The sequence below is a fragment of the Tachyglossus aculeatus genome, chromosome 18 (genome assembly GCF_015852505.1).
Source record: "Tachyglossus aculeatus isolate mTacAcu1 chromosome 18, mTacAcu1.pri, whole genome shotgun sequence".
Classification (NCBI taxonomy): domain Eukaryota; kingdom Metazoa; phylum Chordata; class Mammalia; order Monotremata; family Tachyglossidae; genus Tachyglossus; species Tachyglossus aculeatus.
The window spans coordinates 34,792,605-34,817,201 of record NC_052083.1 but is presented as its reverse complement, the minus strand read 5'-3'; the positions used below and the strand labels follow the sequence as shown (position 1 = coordinate 34,817,201).

The 24,597-nt window shown below is 46.8% G+C and overlaps 1 protein-coding gene across 4 annotated transcripts in view; it reads left to right on the top strand.

Moving 5' to 3' along the window:
• The window catches only part of KCNJ15 (potassium inwardly rectifying channel subfamily J member 15), an 80,294-nt gene extending 56,039 nt beyond the window's left edge, over nucleotides 1-24,255 (top strand). For all 4 annotated transcript variants that reach the window (XM_038760385.1, XM_038760383.1, XM_038760382.1 and 1 more), the window contains one exon: nucleotides 19,461-24,255. In XM_038760385.1, the coding sequence (XP_038616313.1) occupies nucleotides 19,481-20,608 (1,128 nt within the window). In that variant the 5' untranslated portion in view covers nucleotides 19,461-19,480 and the 3' untranslated portion in view covers nucleotides 20,609-24,255. The remainder of the gene's footprint in view (nucleotides 1-19,460) is intronic.
• Nucleotides 24,256-24,597: the final 342 nt, after the last annotated feature.

Genomic DNA, 24,597 nt, shown 5'->3' with positions numbered 1-24,597 from the left:
ATCAGGATTAGCTGAGCAGTGAGCAAGAAAGTGGGCAGCAAAATGCAGGCAAAGACCTGACCCGATTAACTTGTATCAATCCCAGCGCTTAGAACGGTGCTTGACACAAAGTGCTTAACACCATAATCATCATCATCATCATTATTATTATTGTTATTACATGCAGAACCCATTTGGGGCCGAAGTGATAATATCCTAGCACCAATCCTGGACCATATCACATGGCCTAGTGGGTATTTGGCTTGGTAGCCACTGTGATCTCTGCAGTGTTAGCTAATCAATCGTTCAGTCATACGTACTTGCTATGTGCAGAACACTGTACTAAGCACTTGGGAGAGTACAATAAGCACTTGATAGACACCTAACTCGTGCTGCTCTCCATTTTAAGGGGTTCAAAGTGTTCGTGGCCTCGGGGTGTGTTTATGCGAATAATGCGGCTCTTAGGAGGCAGAATATTCCTAGCCCCCAAGCCGGGGCTTCCTGCAGCGTTTGCCCAAGAAGGAGGCCTCCAAGCCCTCCTGGGGACGGATCCCCGGGATTCCCCGCAGGAGGGGCGTGGAAGATCAGGGAAACGCGACCCTCTCCATCGAAATTTCCCCCAGCCTCACTCATGGCCAGAGAGGCAACCTCTGGTTTGGCATAAATAACCTCAGAGGATGATAAAGTCTAGTGTTTAGTGCTTCCCACCCGGGTCCCTTGACCTCTAAGCATGCCCACACTAAGCACCAAGGATGATAAAGAAGCAGTGTGGCCCAGTGGAAAGACCACGGGCTTTGGAGTCCAGGTCATGGGTTCAAATCCCAGCTCCGCCAATTGTCAGCTGTGTGACTTTGTGCAAGTCACTTCTCTCTCCCTCAGTTACCTCATCTGTAAAATGGGGATTAAGACTGTGAGCCCCCCATGGGACAACCTGATCACCTTGTAACCTCCCAGTGCTTAGAACAGCATATAGTAAGCGCTTAATAAATGCCATCATTATTATTATTATTCACTGCCTGATGGAACTGCTTGGAGACCACAATAGCTGCATATCTAAATGTGGCTGAGGTGGTAACTTCTTCATAATTGTCCGTAACCCACATTTCCAGGTAGGCCTACCTAGCCCTTTCATTTGACTCATTCTCTTCAAAGTGGTTTATAACAATTTGTCCTAATTCCCTAATTCCTAACAATTTGTCCCAGGAGGGCGACAGTTTCGCTATCGAGGCCCCCTTAGAGATTTGTGGTTATCACCCACGGTTAACAATCCACTTGACAAAGCGAGGAGTCATCACCACCTGCCAGTTTGTGAGAGGGATGAACAACAGTAATAGTATTAAATTATAATATTTGTTAAGCACTGTACTGAGCACTGGGACAGATGCAGTATAATCAAGTCAAATACAGTCCCTGTCCCATATGGGCTAGTTGGAGGGAGACAGGTATTGCATCCCCATCTTATCGATGTGGAAACTGAGACACAAAGAAGTTAAGTGACTCATCATCATCATCAATCGTATTTATTGAGCGCTTACTGTGTGCAGAGCACTGTACTAAGCGCTTGGGAAGTACAAGTACAAGACTCCCCCAAGGTCATACAGCAGTCAGTCAATAGTATTTATTGAACGCATATTGTGTGCAGAGCACTGTACTAAGTGCTTGGGAGAGAAGAATATAACAATAAACAGACACATTCCTTGCCCACAAAGCATGTACAGTCTACAGGGAGATGAGTCTCAGAGCGAGGATTAGAACCCAGGTCCTCTGACCCCCAGGCCCGGGCTCTTTCCACTAGTCCATGCTGCTTTCTCCCACTTGACCTCCTGGCACACTGTACCCTACACTGTCTGTTGTCTTCTGTGAAACGGAGCCTTAGCTGACTACCAGCCTCTCGGCATCGGGTGGAGTGCCTATGGCGTGGATTCCAGGGAAGCGGATGGGGGAAGTGGGAGAAGAGTTATGGGAGCAGCCTTCTGGTTCACAAGCACAGTGTCGGACACCGTATCTATTTAAAGAAGCAAACACCCCCTGAGGTTCAACGGCCCCTCTCCCCCCCCCCCGCCAAGGTACAGACAGTTCTGCTAAAACACTTGTTTTCATTACCCGGGTTGGATCACCCGATGGAAGAATTAAGAAATGGGCTCCCCCAGCACGAGCCCATGGTCCACAAGTTGGTACAAGTTAAGATAATAACAATAATTATGATATTTACTAAGCTATCCCCTGAGTAGATAGCCTGCAGGTTTGAGTTGCTAATGGGAAGCTTTCACCCCACTCAAGCCAGGAGCTTCTGGCTAGAGAGCCCCCTTTCCCCCAATACACACACACACACACACACACACACACACACACACACACACACACACACTCACTCTCTCTCTGTCTCCCTCTCTCTCTCTCTCTCTGTCTCTCTGTCTCTCTCCCTCCTCTTCCCTTCCTCCCTCCCTCCCTCCTCCCAACCAGAGCTACTTTCAGCAGGACCCTGGAACTCACTGTCCTGTATCAGGATGGGCAGGGAGGAGCTGCAGTCAGAGTCCTGCTAGGGAGATGGACCACGGAGCAAGGATGAGCTGGAGGTACACACCACAGTGAAGATGTGAGGGGTGGAGGAGGGAGAGAGATTGAAAGGGAGAGACAAAGGGAGAGGGAAAGAATTGTCTAGCTGACCTAAGTTCTCCAGTGTGGGCCAGCCTTAAATGATGGCATTTATTAAGTGCTTACCATGTGCAAAGCACTGTTCTAAGCGCTGGGGAGGTTACAAGGTAATCAGGTTGTCCCAGGGGGTGCTCACAGTCTTAATCCCCATTTTACAGATGCGGCAACTGAGGCACAGAGAAGTTAAGCAACTTCCCCAAAGTCACACAGCTGACAATTGGCGGAGCTGGAATTTGAACCCGTGACCTCTGACACCAAAGCCCATACTCTTTCCACTGAGCCACGCTGCTTCTCTTAGAAGAGAGGAATTATTAATAATGATAATGATGATAAGCGTTAAGTGCTGACTACGTGACACACACTGTTCTAAGCACTGGGGTAGATACAAGGTAGGAAGCAGTCCCTGTCCCCCATGGAGCTCACAATCTAAGCAGGAGAAAGAACAGGTATTTAATCCCCATTTTTCAGCTGAGGAAATCAAGACACAAGGAAGTTAAGTGGCTTGCCCAGGGTCATGCAGCAGGGTTCGGCAAAGCCGGAATTAGAACCCAGGTCCTCTGATTCCCAGGCCTGGGATCTTTCCATTAGGCCATGCTGTTTCTCAGTACTTTACCCTCTAGATCTACTAGGCACTGTACATGTATTTTGGATTATTGGAGGAAACCAAAACATCATTAGAAAAAGCAAGAGTTTTGAAATATAAGTAGCAGTAATAATAATGGCATTTATTGCATGTACAGTCAGTGCAACACACTGAACTTGCACTTGGGAAAGTTCAATTGGATTATGAGACAGAGTTCCTATCCTCAAGGAGTTTCCACTCTAGTGGGGAAACAGACATAAAAATGTTTACCAAAAGAGTATAAAATAAATAATCCCAAAGTACTGGAGGTGTCTGTTGTACTGTCAGACTTAGAGGAGGTGAAATTACTCCCTTTTCAGAGCACAGAAACCTCTAGTCCAAGAACCAAGAAAATGCATTATTTCCTCAAGCCTCCCTGAACTCTGTTAGTTCATATCTCTAAAAATATCACCCAAAGATTAATCAGATTTAAGGGTGGCTTAGAAGAGGAAAGGTCCAGGTAAGCATATTCAGTCAAGATTATCCATAGAGGTAATGGGTACAATTAGTATGACTGCGACAGAAAATAAGGGCATGGAAAACTTTTTATAAGAAAGTCCCCCAGGAATCTCAACTAATCAACTAACCCAGTGTAAATCTCATTTTCTCTCATGATTTCAGGTCTCCCTGGCCTCTGGCTAGGCCAGAATTTTCCACCCTGACAACTCTCAATTAAACTTAGAATCATGAGGAAAAAATGACACTAATAAAGGAGCCTAGTGGAAAGAGCCCAGGACTGGATGTCAGGAGAGCTGGGTTCTACTCTTGACTCTGCTGCTGGCCTGCTGTATGTCCTTGGCCAAGTCACTTAACCTCTTTGGGCCTTAGTTTTCTCATCTGTAAAAACAGGAGATATCTGTAAAATGCCTGGTCTCACTCCAGTCAGTCAATCATTAGTATTATTGAGCACTTGTGTGCAGAGCACTGTATTAAGATTTTGGGAGAGGAGTTCATAGATATGGTCCCTGTCGTAAAGAACCTTACAATCTGGCAGAAATATGAGCCCCGTGAGAGATAGCACTGCTTAGTACAGTGCTCTGCACACAGTAAGCACTCAGTAAATAAGACTGATTAATTAAGAATTGTGGCATGAGTTAAGCGCTGGGGTAAGTGTCAAGCCCTGTACTAAGCACAGGGGTAGTACAAGATAATCACAGGGCTCACAGTCTAAGTAGGAGGGAGAACTTTTTTTTCCAGATGAGCCATTTTTCAGATGAGCAAACTGAGGCCCAGGGAAGTGAAGTTACTTGCCCAAGGTCAGATAGTTGACAAGTAGTTTATTATTGACAAGTTGTGTTCAGGAAGCTGCTGAAGAGCTGTAGCCACATCTTCAGAGTTCTCTTCTTGTCTGGGAGAAGAATACAGCCATCTTCATTTTTTAAAGGCGCTGTTGGGAAGCAGCAAAGCCTAGTGGAAAGAGCCTGGGCCCGGGAGCCAGAGGTCCTCGGTTTTAATCCTGGCTCTGCCACTTTGCTTGCTCTGGGACCTTGGGCAAGTCACTTCATGGCTCTGTGCCTATTTCCTCATATGCATAAAATGGAGATTCAGTACCTGTTCTCCCTCTCCCTTAGACTGTCAGACCCATGAGGGACATAGATTGGGTCTGACCTGATTATCTTGTTTTTTCTCCATCGCTTAGTAGTCCTTGGCATACAGTAAGCGCTTAACAAACCCCGAAATTAACATATAGCGTCTTTAGTCCTTGGAGGTACAAGAGATCTTCAGAGTCTAGGATTCATAAGCCCTGACACCCCATCACCTATCACGCACTTTGCTTCACTGGTTTGTGTGCCATGACAGACTTTCCTGCCTCTCTCTTGTCAGGATCATGAGGGACAATGCAGCGCTTGTTTTTGTGCCTGTCAGTTCTTCGATCTGAGTCATTTTTTTCAAGCCAGTCCTGGTGCCTTTGGCTAACCATTCCCACAGTCTTGATGGCTGCCTGGCAAACGGCATTGTGGAGAAACGCCCATTTGCTGTTTCCGTTGGAACTCGTGCCTGGCAATCCTGCTTGGATTTGCCCCAGAGTTTCTCCCGTGGGCCAAACAGCAAGCTGGCTCAGCACTTTGGTGGCCACGGTTCAAAGAGGCACTGTCCATGGGTCAGATAGGCCTGAAAAGAACAGTGAGCAGCTAAGCACCTCACCCTCACTGCACACCCATAAATACTGACCAGGCACTTAGTTCAGGGCAGTGCACCTAGTATGTACACAACAATTCTATTAGTATAGGACTGGCAAAGCTTGATACTTTTTCAATTCTGCTTTCTTGCTGTTTGTCTGAAGCCCTTTCTCAAGATAAGCCATCCCATTTCTGTTTGCTCGTTGTGTTTGAGTTTTGCAGCGCCTCGAGTTGTTTTCTGTTTTCTTTCCTTGTCTCTTGATCCCCTTGAAGTTTCTGCTCAAAAAGAATCAATCAGTGGTATTTATTGAGCACTTACTTTGTGAAGAGCATGGTACTAAACATTTTGGAGAGTACAACAGAATTAGTAGACACATTCCCTTCCCATAATAAGCTTGCAGTCTCTTTTCTTGTTTGCAATACTTCATGCAGGCCTAGGTTTAGCAAGTGACTGAGTTTTCAGCCGGAACGCAGGACTGTCTGAGGCTTTGTTTTACTGTGCCCTCCAAACCATTCCCCAGTTTCAGTTTCCCATCCAGCAGTTGGGTATTATTCATTCTCCACATGTGTCCTACCCAGGACAGCTGTATTGAAGTTAGCATAGCTTCTATCCTCGGAGACTCATTCTCCATCTTCAAAGCCCTACTAAAATCATCTCTCTCCCAAGAAGCCTTCACTGACTAATCCCTCATTCCTCACCACCACCACCTACTCTCCCTCCCTTCTGTGTCGCCTATGCACTTGGGTCTGTATCTCTTAAATACTTTGATACTCACTCCACCCCCGAGCCACACAGCACTTATGTATATATCCTTATACTCTGCTCCTTCTGTCTGTAATTTATTTTAATGTCTGTGTCCCCGATTAGACTGTAAGCTCCTTCAGGGCAGGGATCATGTCTCCCAGCATTAGGGTATTATACTCTCCCAAGTAAGTACTACAGTGCTCTGCACAGGGTAAATACTCATTAAATACCATTGTTGAAAATCATTCACCTTCCTCCTCTTACCCTGTGGAAAATTATCCAAGAGGTTAGAGGGGAGAATTTGGAAAAAGATACGTTAAATGTGGATGGGGAAGGAAGGACAGATCAAAGTCTTGGTGAGTGGTGACAGATTGATAGGCTCTTTCTTTTTTTAAAAAAAGTCTTCAAATTGAAAGCTCACAAGAAAAGTAATTCACAATGCATGGTTAAAAGCAAAGCCACAATTTTGTTGCACTACAACTCTTTCTCTGTTTGCTCCTCCTGTGGTCTAGTGGGAGTAGAGAACTCACTTAAAGTGTTATGGCCCTTCCCACCCACCCCAATCCCACCAAGATTTGCCCAATTGAACATACATTAGGAAGAAGGCAGGTCTCCCTCTTCTCTCCTGCACCCATGCCTTCCCTCTCTCCGACCCCCAGTTCACCTTCTGAACTAGGCACATTCAAGCTCTCCTGGGGCTTTTTTAAATGGATTAATCACCAGCTTCCTTCTCCCAGCGGCTTCAACAGGCCCGGGCAGGGAAGTATAAATGAGACGCCAAAAATGCATCGTGCAAGCCCAGGTTCGGAAAAGAAAAACTAAAGTCGGCGGGGAAAGAGGGATCACTCACTTTTTCAGACTTAATTCAAAATCTGAACTTCTCATCTCACAACAGTGCACATCAAACCCCTACTGTGATTAGCGGGGACACACTCATTACTCAGACAAATATGTATATATGTTTGTACATATTTATTACTCTATTTATTTATTTATTTATTTATTTAACTTGTACAAATCTATTCTGTTTATTTTATTTTGTTAGTATGTTTGGTTTTGTTCTCTGTCTCCCCCTTTTAGACTGTGAGCCCACTGTTGGGTAGGGACTGTCTCTATATGTTGCCAATTTGTACTTCCCAAGCGCTTAGTACAGTCCTCTACACACAGTAAGCGCTCAATAAATATGATTGATGATGATGTTGATGATAAAGCAACCGCTGGCATCAGGAAGGGCTATGGTCAACAGCAAACTGGAGAAACTTTCCTTTTTGGTGGGAACTGTTCAGATTACAAAGTCAGACCCCTGCTTCAGGAAACTGAAGCCAAGAGCTGTGAAGTGATTTGCCCCAGGTCACACAACAGGCAAGTGGCCGAGCACCCAGTTCTCTGACTCCCAAGCCTGTGATCTTTCTATTAGGCCACACAGACTTGTCTTTCTACCAGCAGAGCAAGAAGAAAAAGAATCACTTCAGAGTTGGGGACCTAAGGGAAGACTCTGCTCACCAAAATGGAATGATGGAAGGAGATTCACAGATGAGGGCACCACGATGCCTGATTGGGGGAATCAGTTAGTGATGCCAGAGGGTACATCCATAACCGTGAGGGTGATTGTTGGGGAGGGCAACCGTCAGTCACCCCTTGGGCTCTGCATGGGCGGGATGGAACACCAGTCTGATGCCCTATGGTGCCCTTTGGGGTTTATGTTTTTACTCTGAGCCCCATGCTGGACAGGGACTGTGTCCAACCTGATAATCTTTCATTCATTCATTCATTAAATCGTATTTATTGAGCGCTTACTGTGTGCAGAGCACTGTATTAAGCACTTGGGAAGTACAAATCAGCAACATATAGAGACGGTCCCTACCCAACAATGGGCTGTGTCTACCCCAGTTCTTAGAACAGTGCTTGGCACATAGTAAGTGCTTAATACATGCCATAATAATGGGGAGTTAAGAGTTTCCAGCCTAATCGAACAGGCGAATGAACCTGAGACAAAGGCCTCGAGCATTCAGATTTGGAAAAAGACCGACTTAAAATAACACACTATTGAACTGCCCTCTGTTTCCCCCTCTTTGGTTGCCCAGAAGAATGTAACCCAAAGCAAAAGTCTTTAAATAACGATAAAACACACACACACCCCCACAGAACCATGAGCATGTGTGTGGCTACAGGCTTGGGATTTCAAGAAAGGGTGGCTAAGCCTGAGTGATTCCGGTCTTGAAGTATTTTTAAACCTTTTGAGCTCAGTAAAACCCCAAGCACATTTTTGCCAAGCATTTTTGCCACTTAATTTGCAAACCTGTGTGTACTTTAAGAGAAATTCAATCCAGGTATTTCTGATTCAGGGACACACAAATTTTAAAAAAATATGTTTGGTCAAAGCTATTTGATGTCCAGGAAACCTGTTTAAGCAGTTTTTTTTATAAACAGGAAGTTGTGTTGTGCCAGAACCTAAAAAAGTCAAACCTAAACTGTTCTAATTTTAGGTTGAAACTCCAAAGCTCTGATTTGTGATTAAGATCACAGGTTGAAAAACACATTCTTCCTCCCCACAGTCAATCAATTCATGGTATCTTTTGAGTGCAACTTTAAAGCATTTTACTGAATGCTTGGGAGAGCAGACCAGAATCCCTGCCCACAAGGAACTAACAATCTACTGGGGAGACAAAAAATTATTTACAAAAAGCTGATATTTAAAAAAGCTCTTCCCGTATTTAAAGCCCTCCTAAAATCCCATCTCCACCAACAAGCCTCTCCTGATTAATCTCCCAGCACTCCTAGTCACAGAATTCCAGTAAATAACTCTACCACTTAGAAACTTATTTACATCCTCCCTAGCACTCATGTGTATAAATATAGATAGATAATCAATGTGTTCATTTTGACAGTTCTTTAAATATATTTGTTGCCCCAGTAGAGTCAAGCTCCATATGGGCATGGAACATGTCAGTTCTTTGTTCTATTTTCCATAATACAGTGCATACCTAGCATCAAGTGGTTGCCCAATAATTACTACTGCTACAATGTGGGTATCGGAGGATTCAACTAGAGCATGATGGAAGAGCAGAATTCACTAATGGTGTACCCAAATGACAATCTAAATTAGAACATATTGGCAGGGAACTTATTCACTAATTGTTTTACTTTACTCTCCCAAGCACTCAGTACAGTGCTCTGCATGTAGTAGGTGTTCAGTAAATACCACTGATTGGTCTCTATGGAAGGAAGTGCTGAGGATAAGGATTAAATACCTCTGCATTGCTGGATTGACCTAGCTAGGGCATGGTTGAATTGGTCAAGGAAGGCTTCCTGAGCAAGGAATCAGGTTGTCACCCAGTCTAATGACTGGAAGGCCACTGCCAGTATATTCTGAACGTGTTTCATGGGGATTTGCTGTGGCCACCAGGCACAGAGGTAAGACTTGGTGCTTTCCTTGGGCTGAGGCATGTGGGACAGAGGGGTTGAGAGACTGCTTTTGCTTTCCAGAAATAAAGTCCTGGCAAAATCTCCAATTTCTTGGAGGCAGAAATGGAAACAAACAGACAAAAAATGTGATCACGTTTGGATCTACATAGGGCTGTGAAACACATCCCACTTTGTCATTTGTTTCCCAAGTTGTTAGAGAAATTGAATCTGTAAACTGGGGCTGAATGGGCTATTCTAAAATGAACTTTACATGGCAAGGGCATGTACTTAGGGTTGTGTTAATATCAAGAAAATCAATCAATCACTGGTATTTATTGAGTACTTTCCTGGGTGCAGAGCACTGTACTAAGCTCCTGGGAGAGTAATGCCCAAGGAGGGGACACGGAAGAAATTTCACATCACCAAAAATCAGGCTGCTATTTTTGATATATATTTCAATCAGTCAATCAAACAATTATATTTATTGAGCACTTACTCTGCAGAGCACCACTGTACTAAGCACCTGGGAGAATACAATATAACAGGCACATTCCCTGCCCAAAACAAGCTTACAATCTATTTCTCTTCCCACCTCAACTCCAGTTGTGCAGGAGGTTTCTGGGAGGTGAAGTTTTTCCCTGTGCTGATGATCCTATTCTTATCTCTCCATCCCCCACCTCCAGAATGCATACCAACTTGTGAAAACCCATTTTTGTGGGACCTATCAAAACACCGAAAAAAATCACTTCTCTCTCAAAGGCCCTGGTGGTTTTAACAAGAGAACCTGCCTCTTTGCTCTTGTCCAACCAGCTGTGCTGGGGAGGGAAGATGAGGTGAGTTTCCTTCAAGAGGGAGAGAGGGGGTCTTTATCCTTAGTGGAGTTAGACTGCGGAAGTGACAGTTGGCTCCACACTCACCATGTCTTTTGACAATAATTATTCACATTCTCCGGAGAGAGCTTCTGTGGGATTTTTTTTTCCTTTTTTTTTGCTTTAGGCAACTGGTAAGTTTCTCTTCAACATTTCAACATTAAGGTAGGAAGGGGAGGCGGACTTGCGCAAGCCCTTGGAAATGAATAAACAGTTGATGTTGTGTATGCTTCTGCAAAATGTGCAGGTCTTATTTTAGGAAGTCTCTAGGTTGGAAGAGGAAAAATAAGCCAAAGGAGGTGGGGGCTATCAGGGATAAAATAACACCCAGAAGAAGTAAAACAATGTGACACGTTTGTGTTTTATCTGAAACAACCCCCGAGCTATTCTTAATGAGGAGTACTTTAGCTCTTGCCAACCTTCTGCAGTCTTCTTTCCTGAGCTTTTAAACATAGATCTCTCCTGTACCCTGTGTGCTGTTTCCTGGGGAATTCTGGAAGCTGCCTTCAGGCTTGGCCATTTACAATGGCTTAATAACTCTCACTTTCCTGACCACCTTCCTTTTGGAAGATTTCAAATTCATTTTTGCTTTCCTTGCTGAGAAAAGAAATGGAGATTAAGATAGTGAGTCCCACGAGGGTCAGAGACTATGTCCAACCTGATTATCTTGTATCTACCCCGGCCCTTAGTACAGGGCCTGGCACCAAGTGAGCGCTTAACAAATACCATAAAAAAAAAAAGGAATGAGAATATTGGCTGCAGTTTCTTCTCCATTTTCTCCGTTTTTCATTGTCTTTTTCCTAGAACTGGGCCCTCAGTTCCTCAGTTAATAACCCCCCTGGTCACAGGTGTGAAGCTGACAGACTTCCAAACCTTACCTCAGCCATCAGTAAAAACGCTTTTTGTGTGTCAGGGTGTGGGGGAAAGGAGGGGAGAGCAGTCTCTCCCTATTAAGTGGATGTTATGCAACTTATCTTCTAGATGACTTAAGGCTGTCTTCGACTGACTTTCTTCAGCTAGGAGGGAGGTGGGAAGCATGGGGGGCGGGGTGAGTATTCCTGGTTACCGATTCCAAGAAAGTCAGATCATGTCTTCCAACTCCGTTGTACTGTACTCTCCCAGAGGTTTAGTACAGTGCTCTGCCACAGAAAGCGCTCAATAAATAGCATTAATTGATCGATTCTGTTTGTACTCTTCTAGGCAGTGCACACCCAAAAACAGCAATGAAAATTGGAGAAGTGGGGAAATAGTTTCCCGAGAAAATTAAGTACTAATGATCAAGACATCCCTGCTCTGAGGCAGGTGGATGGACTAGGTGACCCCCAAGGCCCCTTTCAGTTCTCTTTGATTCTAGGATTCTCTCATCAGAGAAACAGAATGTGCTATGCAGAGCAAATTTCAGAATCAGCTGGGACTCACCCCAAAATTTGCAAAGAAAAAGCCAAAGAGGCAGTAGAAACCTATATTTAAATGCTAATTATAATATGAGACTTGAAGTAGGGGGAGGGAGGGAGGAGAGAGAAGCAAAAATATTGAAAGTATCATTTTCGGTAAAGTCAAGGCAACACATACTGGAAGGTTAGGTTGACTACTTCCCAAGTGCTTAGTACAGTGCTCTGCACACAGTAAGTGCTCAATAAATACGATTGATTGATTGATTGACTTCACAATGGAGGAGCAGAGCAGATAAACAGTATGCAGAGTTGATTTCAGTGGTGAGGAAATGGCTGTAAGCTCATTGTCAGCAAGGAACATTTGGACCAACTCTATTGTAGTAGCATGGTTTAGTGGATTGAGCACAGCCCTCAATCCCGGTTCTTCCATGTCTGCTGTGTGACCTTGGGTAAGTCACTTAACTTCTCTGGGCTTCAGTTACCTCATCTGTAAAATGGGGATTAAGAGTGTGAGCCCCATGTGGGACATGGACTGTGTCCAACCTAATTAACTTGTATCTACCTGGTGCTTAGAGCAGTGCTTGGCATATAGTAATCGCTTAACAAGCACCGTAATTATTATTATTATTATTATTATTATTACTCTCCCAAGCACACAGTTCAGTACTTTGCACACAGGAAGCACTCAATAAATTCCACTGATTTATTGATATAATAATAATGATGGCATTTATTAAGTGCTTACTATGTGCAAAGCACGGTTCTAAACGCCGGGGAGGTGATCAGGTTGTCCCACGTGGGCCTCACAGTCTTAATCCCCATTTTACAAATGAGGGAACTGAGGCACAGAGAAGTTAAGTGGCTTGCCCAAAGTCACCCAGCTGACAGGTGGTGGGGCCGGGATTTGAACCCATGACCTCTGACTCCAAAGCCCGGGCTCATCCCACCTAGAGTGAGTTACGTGGGTTGAGAATCTGAAGTCTGGGGCAGACCCAGAAGTGAACCCACCCAGGGCTCCTGACTTGCGCTGCTTTGAAATAGAGAAGCAGTGTGGTCTAGTGGGTAGAGCAGAGGCTTGGAAGGCGAAAGGATTTGGGTTCTAATTCTGGCCCCGCCGCTTGTCTCCTGTGTGGCTTTGGGCAAGTCACATAACTTCTCTGTGCCTCAGTTCCACCATCTGTAAAATGAGGAATAAGACTGTGAGCCCCATGTGGAACACAGACTGTGTCCAACCTGCTGACTTTGTATCTACCCCAGCACTCAGTACAGTGCCTGACACACAGTAAGCACTTAACAAATACCATTAAAAAAAATCAGAGCAGAACCCCTAACTTAATGGTCCTCAAGTGTTGGGAATCTTCCAGACTTATATCACAACATCATTATGGGTCAGTCACCCTCTAACCTCCCTATTTATTTCAAGCCTCCCCTGGTTTTTTCTTTGTTGCTTTTGGGTTTTGTGTTTTTTTGGTATTTGTTAAGCCCTTACAATGTGCCAGGCACTGTAGTAAGCGCTGAGGTACATACAAGTTGATCAGGTTTGACACAGTCCCTGTCCCACATAGGGCTTACAATCTCATTCTTATTGAAGCAGCGTGGCTCAGTGGAAAGAGCCCGGGCTTTGGAGTCAGAGGTTGTGGGTTCAAATCCTGGCTCCGCCACTTGTCAGCTGTGTGACTTTGGGCAAGTCACTTCACTTCTCTGGGCCTCAGTTCCCTCATCTGTCAAATGGGGATTAAGATTGTGAGCCCCCTGTGGGACAAACTGGTCATCTTGTAACCTCCCCAGTGCTTAGAACAGTGCTTTGCACATAGTAAGCGCTTAATAAATGCTATCATTATTATTATTATTATTCCCAATGTTACAGATGAGGTGACTGAGGCACAGAGAAGTTAAGGGACTTGCCCACGGTCACACAGCAGACAAATGGTGGAACCGGGATTAGAATCCAGGTCCTTCTGATTCCCAGGCCCACGCTCTATCTATTAGGCCACACTGCTGTTTTCCCAGAACAAGTCTCCTTTAAAATCTTCACAAAGTGACCCATACCTAAACCACGTTTTTCTCTGGCAAGGCTGGTGCGTTGAGCTTGTCTGAAACATCAGTCACATGCTGGTAGGGGCTTTTTCCCTCCAGACTTTCAGTCTTTGTGGTCTTCTCCCTCTTTGTTATTGAGAAAGCCTGCACCGTGGCTACGTCGACTCCCACGTTTAAACCTCACATTAGAAACACCAACGCTATCCTATATTTTTCTCCTCAACTGATCCCACGATAAGTTAAATGGGTTTTAATGGGGAAAAGGAATTCTGGGCAGTTTACGACGCTGAGGGCAATGAAAACAAACCTTTAATTTCCTTTCCGAGAAGAAAGAAATCATTTAGGGGTGGGGATCTGGCTAGCGACCCAGACTTTTCAAAGTAACAGGAAAATCGAAGTGGGTGACTGGCCTCCTGGGCTCTGAACAGGTGCTCGGGTTTAACAAGGACCTCTTCAGTTTCCCCCCGCATGCATCGTGAAGGGGATTTACCTGGGGAAACTCACTTGGCCCAAAGAGCGATCGGTGCCAGAAGACCACCGCTGGGGCAGCGCTGCCAAGCGAAACCTAGGGTTGTGCAAACCGGCCCAGGGCATTGGATGGGATTGGCTCGGCTTGGCACAGTGATTCAGCTTCCACCAGGTAGCGTTCGGAAGCCCGTCTTTTCCGCAGGGGCCCAGCCGAGTGGGTTTCCTCAGCTTTGCATTTACTGTTCCAAATAGGCTACGCAGAACGTTGTGTCTGGGGTCCAGAGAAGGGATCAACGGCTACCAGATTCAGGATGCTGGAGACACTCCAGGGGTTTCCCTCTCCCTGCCCCACGCTCTTCCCCAGCTTTGCCACCCGCATCTCCTCACCGTACCTCGTTCTCACCTGTCCCGCCATCGACCCCCTGCCCACATCATCCTCCGGGCCTGGAATGCCCTCCCTCTGCCCATCTGCCAAGCTAGCTCTCTTCCTCCCTTCAAGGCTCTACTGAGAGCTCACCTACTCCAGGAGGCCTTCCCACACTGAGCCTCTTCCTTCCTCTCCCCCTCGTGCCCCTCTCCATCCCCCCCCATCTTACCTCCTTCCCTTCCCCACAGCACCTGTATATGTGTATATATGTTTGTACATATTTGTTACTCTATTTATTTATTTATTTTACATGTACATATCTATTCTATTTATTTTATTTTGTTAGTATGTTTGTTTTGTTCTCTGTCTCCCCCTTTTAGACTGTGAGCCCACTGTTGGGTAGGGACTGTCTCTATATGTTGCCAACTTGTACTTCCCAAGCGCTTAGTACAGTGCTCTGCACACAGTAAGCGCTCAATAAATACGATTGATGATGATGATGCCTGGTTCCAAACATCTCCTCTTTGGGAGCAGAGGGGAGGTGGGAAGAGAGTACTTGAGACCACTTGGAATGTGGCTGACTGAACTTAACTAGAGGGGGAATCCAAGAAGAGGGCAGAGGGGTGTTCCTGTTCTTCCCGGCCCCTGGTGTCAGACCGGATGGGTTCAAATAATAACGGTGGTGTTTGTTAAGCATTTACTATGTGCCAGGCACTGTACTACATGCTGGGGTGGATACAAGCGCTTAGTACAGCGCTTAATATGATCGAATGAATGAATGAATACAAGCAAATTGGGCTGGACACAGCCCCCTGTCCCCTGTGGGGCTCATAGCCTCAATCCCCATTTTACAGATGAAGTAACTGAGGCCCAGAGAAGTGAAGTGACTTGCCTAAGGTCACACAGCAGATAAGTGGTGGACTCCCACGCTCACGCTCTATCCACTATGCCATGCTGCTTCTCAAATGCTTTATTACCAACTGTTTCTGTGCCTCTCCCTATCAGTCAATCAATCAATGGGTCTTTATTGAGCGCTTACTGTGTGTAGAGCACTGTACTAAGTGCTTGGGAGTTTGTAGACATTTCCCTCCCCACAGTAAGCTTACAGTCTAGAGGATAGGGGAGATAGAGTCTTCCCAAGGTAATGTGAAGGCCTGCTGTGGGCAGGGGGGAGAATTTCTTCCTTCTTGGCATGGGGATGAAAGGAAGATTTCTGGGTACATGGTGGGTTGTTCAGTTTGTATTGCTGTATGGTACTTTCCCAAGCACTTAGTATAGTTCTCTGCACACAGTAAGTGTTCAGTAAATAAATATGATTGAATTGAATGAATGAGATAGAAGGAGGCATCCCAATTAACATGTAGTGGGGGTCAGGAGGGATGCCAATCCCTCTAGACTGTAAACTCCTTGTAGGTAAGGGCTGCCTTTTATTCCATTTTTCCCCGAATATTCCAAAGGGCTTGGCTCGGGGCGACCCACAGAGTAGGTGGATGATGGCAACGGTGGACCCGGTTCTTTCTCAGGGAGACGGGAGACCTCACTGATTTTCCTGCTCCCCAAAGTCAGTGTGTGAATTTCAGACTGTACCTGGCTTAGATTCTCACTCTTGCCTTAGGCTGGAAAAATATAAATGCCATATCATTCGTAGAGCGTGCTGAAGTTTTGCGAGTGAGCTCAAATTTTTCCCATCCCATAGAAGCATTTTATATTGATGCGGCAGCGGGCTCTAGCAGGAGTAATGGTATTTATGAAGCAGCGTGGCCTAGCCGAATGTTTTTCATTCTACGCTGATGACACCCAGATCTACATCTCTGCCCCTGCTCTCTCCCCCTCCCTCCAGGCTCGCATCTCCTCCTGCCTTCAGGACATCTCCATCTGGATGTCCGCCCGCCACCTAAAGCTCAACATGTCGAAGACTGAGCTCCTTGTCTTCCCTCCCAAACCTTGTCCTCTCCCTGACTTTCCCATCTCTGTTGACGGCACTACCATCCTTCCCGTCTCACAAGCCCGCAACCTTGGTGTCATCCTCGACTCCGCTCTCTCATTCACCCCTCACATCCAAGCCGTCACCAAAACCTGCCGGTCTCAGCTCCGCAACATTGCCAAGATCCGCCCTTTCCTCTCCATCCAAACCGCTACCCTGCTAATTCAAGCTCTCATCCTATCCCGTCTGGACTACTGCACTAGCCTTCTCTCTGATCTCCCATCCTCGTGTCTCTCTCCACTTCAATCCATACTTCATGCTGCGGCCCGGATTATCTTTGTCCAGAAACGCTCTGGACATATTACTCCCCTCCTCAAAAACCTCCAATGGCTACCGATCAATCTGCGCATCAAGCAGAAACTCCTCACCCTGGGCTTCAAGGCTCTCCATCACCTCGCCCCCTCCTACCTCACCTCCCTTCTCTCCTTCTACTGCCCAGCCCGCACCCTCCGCTCCTCCACCACTAATCTCCTCACTGTACCTCGCTCTCGCCTGTCCCGCCATCGACCCCCGGCCCACGTCATCCCCCGGGCCTGGAATGCCCTCCCTCTGCCCATCCGCCAAGCTAGCTCTCTTCCTCCCTTCAAGGCCCTGCTGAGAGCTCACCTCCTCCAGGAGGCCTTCCCAGACTGAGCCCCTTCTTTCCTCTCCCCTCGTCCCCCTCTCCATCCCCCCGTCTTACCTCCTTCCCTTCCCCACAGCACCTGTATATATGTATATATGGTTGTACATATTTATTACTCTATTTATTTATTTATTTATTTTACTTGTACATTTCTATCCTACTTATTTTATTTTGTTGGTATGTTTGGTTCTGTTCTCTGTCTCCCCCTTTTAGACTGTGAGCCCACTGTTGGGTAGGGACTGTCTCTATGTGATGCCAATTTGTACTTCCCAAGCGCTTAGTACAGTGCTCTGCACATAGTAAGCGCTCAATAAATACGATTGATTGATTGATTGATTGATTGATTGAAAGAGCAGGGGCTTGGGAGTCTGAAGACCTGAGTGCTAATCCTGGCTCTACCACATACCTGCTGTGTGACCTTGTGCAAGTCACTTAACTTCTCTTGCCTCAGTTCCCTCGCCTGCAAAAATGGGAATTCATTCATTCATTCATTCAATCGTATTTATTGAGCACTTACTGTGTGCAGAGCACTGGACTAAGCGCTTGGGAAGTACAAGTTGGCAACATATAGAGACGGTCCCTACCCAACAACGGGCTCACAGTCTAGAAGGGGGAGAACCCAGGTCCTCTGATTCCCAGCCCCGGCCTCTTTCCACTAGGCGGTACTGCTTCTGTAAGAGGAAGGGAAATGACTCGTCCAAGGTCACACAGCAGACACCTGGCGGACCCAGGATTAGAACCCAGATCTTCTAACTCCCAGCCCCGGGCTCTTTCCTGTGGAGGGCGCTGCTTTTGTAAGAGGAAGGGAAATGACTTGCCCAAGGTCACACAGCAGCAGACAAGCGGCAGAGCCACGATTAGAACCCAGGTCCCCTGACTCCCAGCCTGGGGCTCTTTCCCCTAGGTGGCACTGCTTCTGTAAGAGAAGGGAAATGACTCGTCCAAGGTCACACAGCAGACAGCTAGCGGACCTAGGATCGGAACCCAGATCCTCTGACTCCCAGCCCTGGGCTCTTTCCCCTAGGGGACGGTGCTTCTCTAAGACCAGTGAAGTGACTCGTCCAAGGTCACACAGCGGACACGGATTCAATAACTGTTCTACCTTCTATTTAGACCCTGAGCCCCGTATGGGACCTGATTATCTTGTATCTAGTCCAGTACTTAGTATAGTACTTGGCATATAGTAAGCTCTTAAATGACATGATTATGATTATTTATTGAGCACTCACTGTGTACTATGCACTGTACTAAGCTCCAGGAAAAAGTACAAAAGAAGAGACGCATTTCCTGCCCACCAGGAGCTTACATTCTGGAAGGGGAGACAGACATAATAACAATAATAATAATAATAATGGTACTTGTTAAGCACTTAGTATCTGCCAAGCATCGCTCTAAGCACTGGAGCAGATACAAGGTAATCAGGTTGGACACAGTCCCTGTCCCACTTGGGGCTTATACGCTTATCCCCATTTTACAGGTGAGCTAACTGAGGCACAGATAAGTGACATGCCCAAGGTTACCCAGCAGACATGTGGCAGAGGAGGCATTAGAACCCAGATCCCTCTGACTCCCAGGCCTGTTTTCTATTCACTAAGCCACGCATACATATAGATCAGAGTCTATGAATGTTCAACTGAACATTTATCCTCAAGGGCTGAGGATGGATAGGAAGACTTACACACGTATTATAGGTGGTGGTGATCTGATACAGCTCAAGGTACTGGGAATTGCTTGGGGGAGTCTTTCTGGGAGGAGGTGGGAGCTTGGAAGGGCTTTGACAACAGGGAGAGTTGCGGTCAGCCATCTCTGAGGAGAGAGGGAGCCCCAGGCCGGGGGTAAGTTTGACGAAGCGAAAGCAATGTGGGACTTGAATTTGGTTCTTGTTCCTCCTTATCTTTATATGGAAGTCAAAACAGACGTAATGAGTATTGATCCATGGCTGATATTTGCACATAAGAAATTATTCCCAATTCTGTATGGTGTGGAGGCAGGAGGGGAAGGAGGCAAGCATCTGCAAAAGATGGCAATTCTCAGTGAAAAGGTTTTGTTGGATTTGGATAGGGTTGGTCACCTGGGACTCCAGTTTGCAGGTCCTCTCTCTCCGACCCGTACATCCCTCCAAAGCAACACGAGACCACACCTCAGGTTCCCAGAATTTGGGAAGTGACTGTGCTTTTCGTATTACCCTAGGAGATTCCAAGACCCCGAAAATGGAGGCCATCCACATCAACATGTCCAGCGCCCCTCTGGTGAATCACGCCTCGAGCGTCGAACTCAAGAGCAATAAGCCGCGTGTCATGTCGAAGAGTGGCCACAGCAATGTGAGGATCGACAAAGTGGACGGCATATACCTACTTTACCTCCAGGACCTGTGGACCACCGTCATAGACATGAAGTGGCGGTACAAGCTCACTCTGTTCGCTGCCACTTTTGTCATGACTTGGTTCCTCTTTGGAGTCATCTACTACGCCATCGCCTTCGTTCACGGGGACCTGGAGCTGAGCAGCGTTGCCAAAGACCACGTCCCCTGCATCATGAATGTGGACTCCCTCACTGGGGCCTTCCTCTTCTCCCTGGAGTCCCAGACCACCATTGGGTACGGCGTCCGCTCCATCACGGAGAAGTGCCCTCATGCCATCTTCCTCCTGGTGGCCCAACTGGTCATCACCACCCTGATCGAGATCTTCATCACGGGCACCTTCCTGGCCAAGATCGCGCGGCCCAAGAAGCGGGCCGAGACCATCAAGTTCAGCCACTGCGCGGTCATCACCAAGCAGAACGGGAAGCTGTGCCTGGTCATTCAGGTGGCCAACATGAGGAAGAGCCTGCTGATCCAGTGCCAGCTCTCGGGCAAGCTGCTCCAGACCCACCTCACCAAAGAGGGGGAGCGGATCCTGCTCAACCAGGCCAGCGTCAAGTTCCACGTGGACTCCTCTTCCGAGAGCCCCTTCCTCATCCTCCCCATGACCTTCTACCACGTGCTCGATGAGACCAGCCCGCTCAAAGACCTCACCCCTCAAAACCTCAAGGAGAAGGAATTCGAGCTGGTCGTCCTCCTCAACGCCACCGTCGAGTCCACCAGCGCCGTCTGTCAGAGCCGAACTTCTTATATCCCAGAAGAGATCTACTGGGGCTTTGAGTTCGTGCCCGTGGTCTCGCTCTCGAAAAACGGGAAGTACGTGGCGGACTTCAGCCAGTTTGAACAGATCAGGAGAAGCCCGGACTGCACTTTTTACTGTGCGGACTTAGAAAAGCAAAAGCTCGAAGAGAAGTACAGGCAGGAGGACCAGAGAGAGCGAGAACTCAGGACGATCTTGTTACAGCAGAGCAACGTCTGATGGCATTCGCCCCTGCCCACCTGGACTGTATGGCATTGCTCTGGATTTGCCAAGGAGCAGAGATCTGGGCAAAGATTTGGATCTTAGGCAGCTCTGAGTAGTTGGTGGTGAAACCTCATTTGTGCCTGGTGACCTACATAGGGAATGCTAAGAACAGATGGATTTGTCTACCTTGAATCGGCTACCCCCAACCTCATGCTTTGGGGTGCAAAACCAGGGATCACTCTGAAAGAAAAATCCACCTGCCTACCCCTGTTGGGTTGCCTGAAAGAAGGACACGACGCTTTTCACAGACTCATTTATTCACGTATTACATCTCAGCTGCCAGCCATGAAATCCACTTAATGTAGAGCACACCCTGTGCCTTTTCCAGATTTGGTATCTGATTAAGCATTTCTCATTCCAAGAAGTTTTCTGGTGTACATTGTTGACCTAGCGCAGGTGGATTTATCTTTTTTTTTTTTTAATCAAGTTGATCATCTTAGGTCAGTTATTTCAAAGCCTCAAATGATCTAATATGCCTGGAAGAATGCTGAAGAACTCTGTATTGCCACTAAAAGCCTATCTCAGTAACTGCTGGATCTACAGAGATTAGCAAATCTGGCGCCCAAAGAAAATGGGTTCCTAAAGGGGATCAGCTATTATATGCAGTAGCTCAGTGGCCTTCAGGGTTTGGGAAATATTAGCTCTTGGGTGGGATAAGAGGTGGGTGAGGTTTTAGGGAAAATGACTATGGTCATTAAAAGAACTCATCCTCTATTTTTGAAGTAGGAAAAATGGCTTACATCAGGAATCCGTGCCCTGCACCGATCCAGTCAGGGTCCCTTGCTCAATTAAAAGCCATTAGTTTCTTAAAGAATCATTTAATTTTTGCCACTAGTGAAGGGGCTGCCAAGAACCATATATCCAGAGTGGGAGCTGGGGGCAATTAAGATAGAACCAAAACAGTAATTAACTCTAGTTGCAATCTATTTCTGCAAAAGCATCACTTCTCTCCCTCCAAAAAGGTGCTCAAAATGAGTTTTTCAAGATAATTTGATGCGCTCCGGGCCACATTAAAGAATAATTATGGGAAGGCTTTATGGGTTCTATAGGTTTTCTAATAGTCAAAATGGGCCAATAGCCCAGTGGACTATTTCACGTTCAGTGGATTATGACCCACTGTCCATGAAGGAACTTCATTTGAAATAGTTCTTCTTTCCAGGGCCCAGTGAGATAAACAGAGCCCTCTATGAGGCTGCTCAACATACGACTTATTAGTTCTGTTCAGTCTGTGAGATAACAAACTGTGCCTTGTTATGTGGTGGTTGCCAATGTGGGAGAGGATAAAGGGGCATCAGCCGGGGCAGGAAAATAAGACTTTGTCTAGAGGGAGGTGCAGTCCCCTCAGTACTGGCTGGCTGTCAAAGGCATTTTTTGGTGAGGGGGCCAGAATAGGTGAGCTCCCTGGTTTCTCCCCTCACTTAACCGGGTACTTAGGTAACTGCAACCTATGGTCTCCACCTAGCTCCTGAGCACTGCCTCACTGTCATCAGTTGTCATCAATCAGTCCTAGACAGCTCAAGGTCATTGGAACAATTGGCAGGTCAGAGCCTCGAGGCCAATACTACTGTGGCTGGGCTCTGTTAACCGTCACGGTCGGTCTCCACTTGAGACAGCAGCCACAGCCGCTCTGACCAGAGCCGGGAAGAAAATGGAACTCAGGCTGCCGCCCTGCACTTGACCTTGTCCGCTATGGGTCCGAGGACGCGGAGGAGGAAAAGGCTCCAAGATTTAAGGCAAGGAACAGGGCGAGGGAGGAGTTCTGAATTCCAAGTGAAGGCCCCTTGACTCCTGCCGACCCCTGTTTCTCGGTCACCACTTCAAATGCCATCCCTGTTAATCCCTCCCTCACAAGGGGCCCGGGCTGAGTATCGGGCACATTGTAGTGCAGACACACGATCCTCCAGTGTTTATCTCCAAGGAGCACTCCCACTCCCCCCAGGCCAAGGAGTGGGAAGGAGATGGGGAGCGAAGTGTTTTCTTGCATTATCAAGATCCCTTTGGTCGTGGTCACCGGAGCCTGGCAGGACTTTTGGCAAGGTGCCCCGATATCTGCAAGCTTAGCGGTCAAGGGATGCATTCATTTTATTTCCTAAGGCTTTGACCTAAGGATTCCTGCAGAATGGTGACACTCAACGACAAACCAAACCCACTAGCCCACAACTCTAGAGAACACCTAGTGCCTTAAATCCAGTGCCTGTGTAGCTGTAACCTTCCTGCCTCTTTCCCAACCGGGCCGGATGTCTGAAAACACCATGGGGTATAAAAGCCTGACAAGTTTCGGGCACATGGCAGTGAAGATACTGAATGGCACCTGAACTGATGTCGGAGGAAGACAGTTGCGTGCCTGGGCACCCTCTCTCCCCATGAACGAAGCTTTGCTGCTTGACCTGAAAGAAAGAGCTCTTGTGTTTGGAAATCTTTCCAGTGCATTAGGCTCTCTTGATGGAGACCATTCAAAAATGCTATGTTCCATTTGAGAAACCACAAAGTAAATAGCAGCAAATCAATGTAATCTGCAAGCAGTGTCTGATTTCGGTAATAAAATCTACTTCCACGTAGTCTTTCATCCAGGGATCTCAAACTGCTTTGCAAATGTGAACTCTCAATTAACCCTTGTTCCCCTTCCTCCTCAGAGAGGTAGGGAACAAATTCTCAGCTCTCTATTTTGTCAGCAGAGACAGCATGACAGGGAGAGAGGGACACGGGGAGAGGGACAGGGGTAGGGGCAGTGCTAGGCCTCAGATGCTCAATCATTGCTTTGGCATCTATATTTAATTACCTCCCTTGCTGTGCTCTGGACTGTACCATAATGGTATCTATTGAGCGCCTAAGTGCAACACTTAGGAGAGGACCACAGAAGCAAAAAACACACAGCCCCTGCCCACAAGGAGCTTACAGTCGAATGATCTTGCTGTATTCACCATATGGTGATCCGGAACATAAGTATGGTGTCTGAAACTCTTTTTCAGGCTATCACAGGCAAAATGTTCATTGCCCAGAATTGTGTGGGCAGGACAGCTGGTAAGGAATTTCCTTCTGAAAAACTGTCATTTCAGTGCCCTCCTCTGCAGTGAGCAAACTGAATGGGAGGAGCCAGCCACTGGAAACAAAGTCGCCAGAGGAAGAGACAGATCAGTGGCATATGCAGTTTCCCATCATCAGGGGCATCACAGAGCCTGATGCAGGATTTCTAGTATAATTGGCAAAAGGCATTTTGGACTTTGTGTAATTGTCATTCTTCAGGAGGTGGGAGACTGCTGGACGGTGGTGAGGGGTAGGAGGAGAAACAGTCTGTGGAGTCCAGATGAAGAGTGGGAATTGGTGAACAGCAGCACAGGGTCACCAGTGCTCCAGGACATGAGCTATCTCTCAGGGGGACATTTGGTCCTATCGGGAGGGTGCAGTCTATAAGAAGTGGGGTGTGGGGGCGGGGACAGACTCTATCTGCAAGGTTTTATCCTTTGTCGCCTGTCTGGGCAACCAAATGCAACAGGTGAAAACACAGAATAGCAGTAAAATAAGATTAGCCCCAAACCTCCTTAGAGAAGCAGCGTGGCTCAGTGGAAAGAGCACGGGCTTTGGAGTCAGAGGTTATGGGTTCAAATGCCGGCTCTGGCAATTGTCAGCTGTGTGACTTCGGGCAAGTCACTTTACTTCTCTGGGCCTCAGTTCCCTCATCTGTAAAATGGGGATTAAGACTGTGAGTCCCCCGTGGGACAACCTGATCACCTTGTAACCTCCCCAGCGCTTAGAACAGTGCTTTGCACATAGTAAGCGCTTAATAAATGTCATTATTATTATTATTATTATTTTTTTTTTTTTTAAAAAAAGGGTGCTCATTAAATCCAAAGATAACCAAGGAGAAAGTCAGTACATCACCATAGTGCCTTCCTTTGACTCCTTCCACCTTAAAGGGGTCCTTATCTGCAAAAGCAAACCTCCCA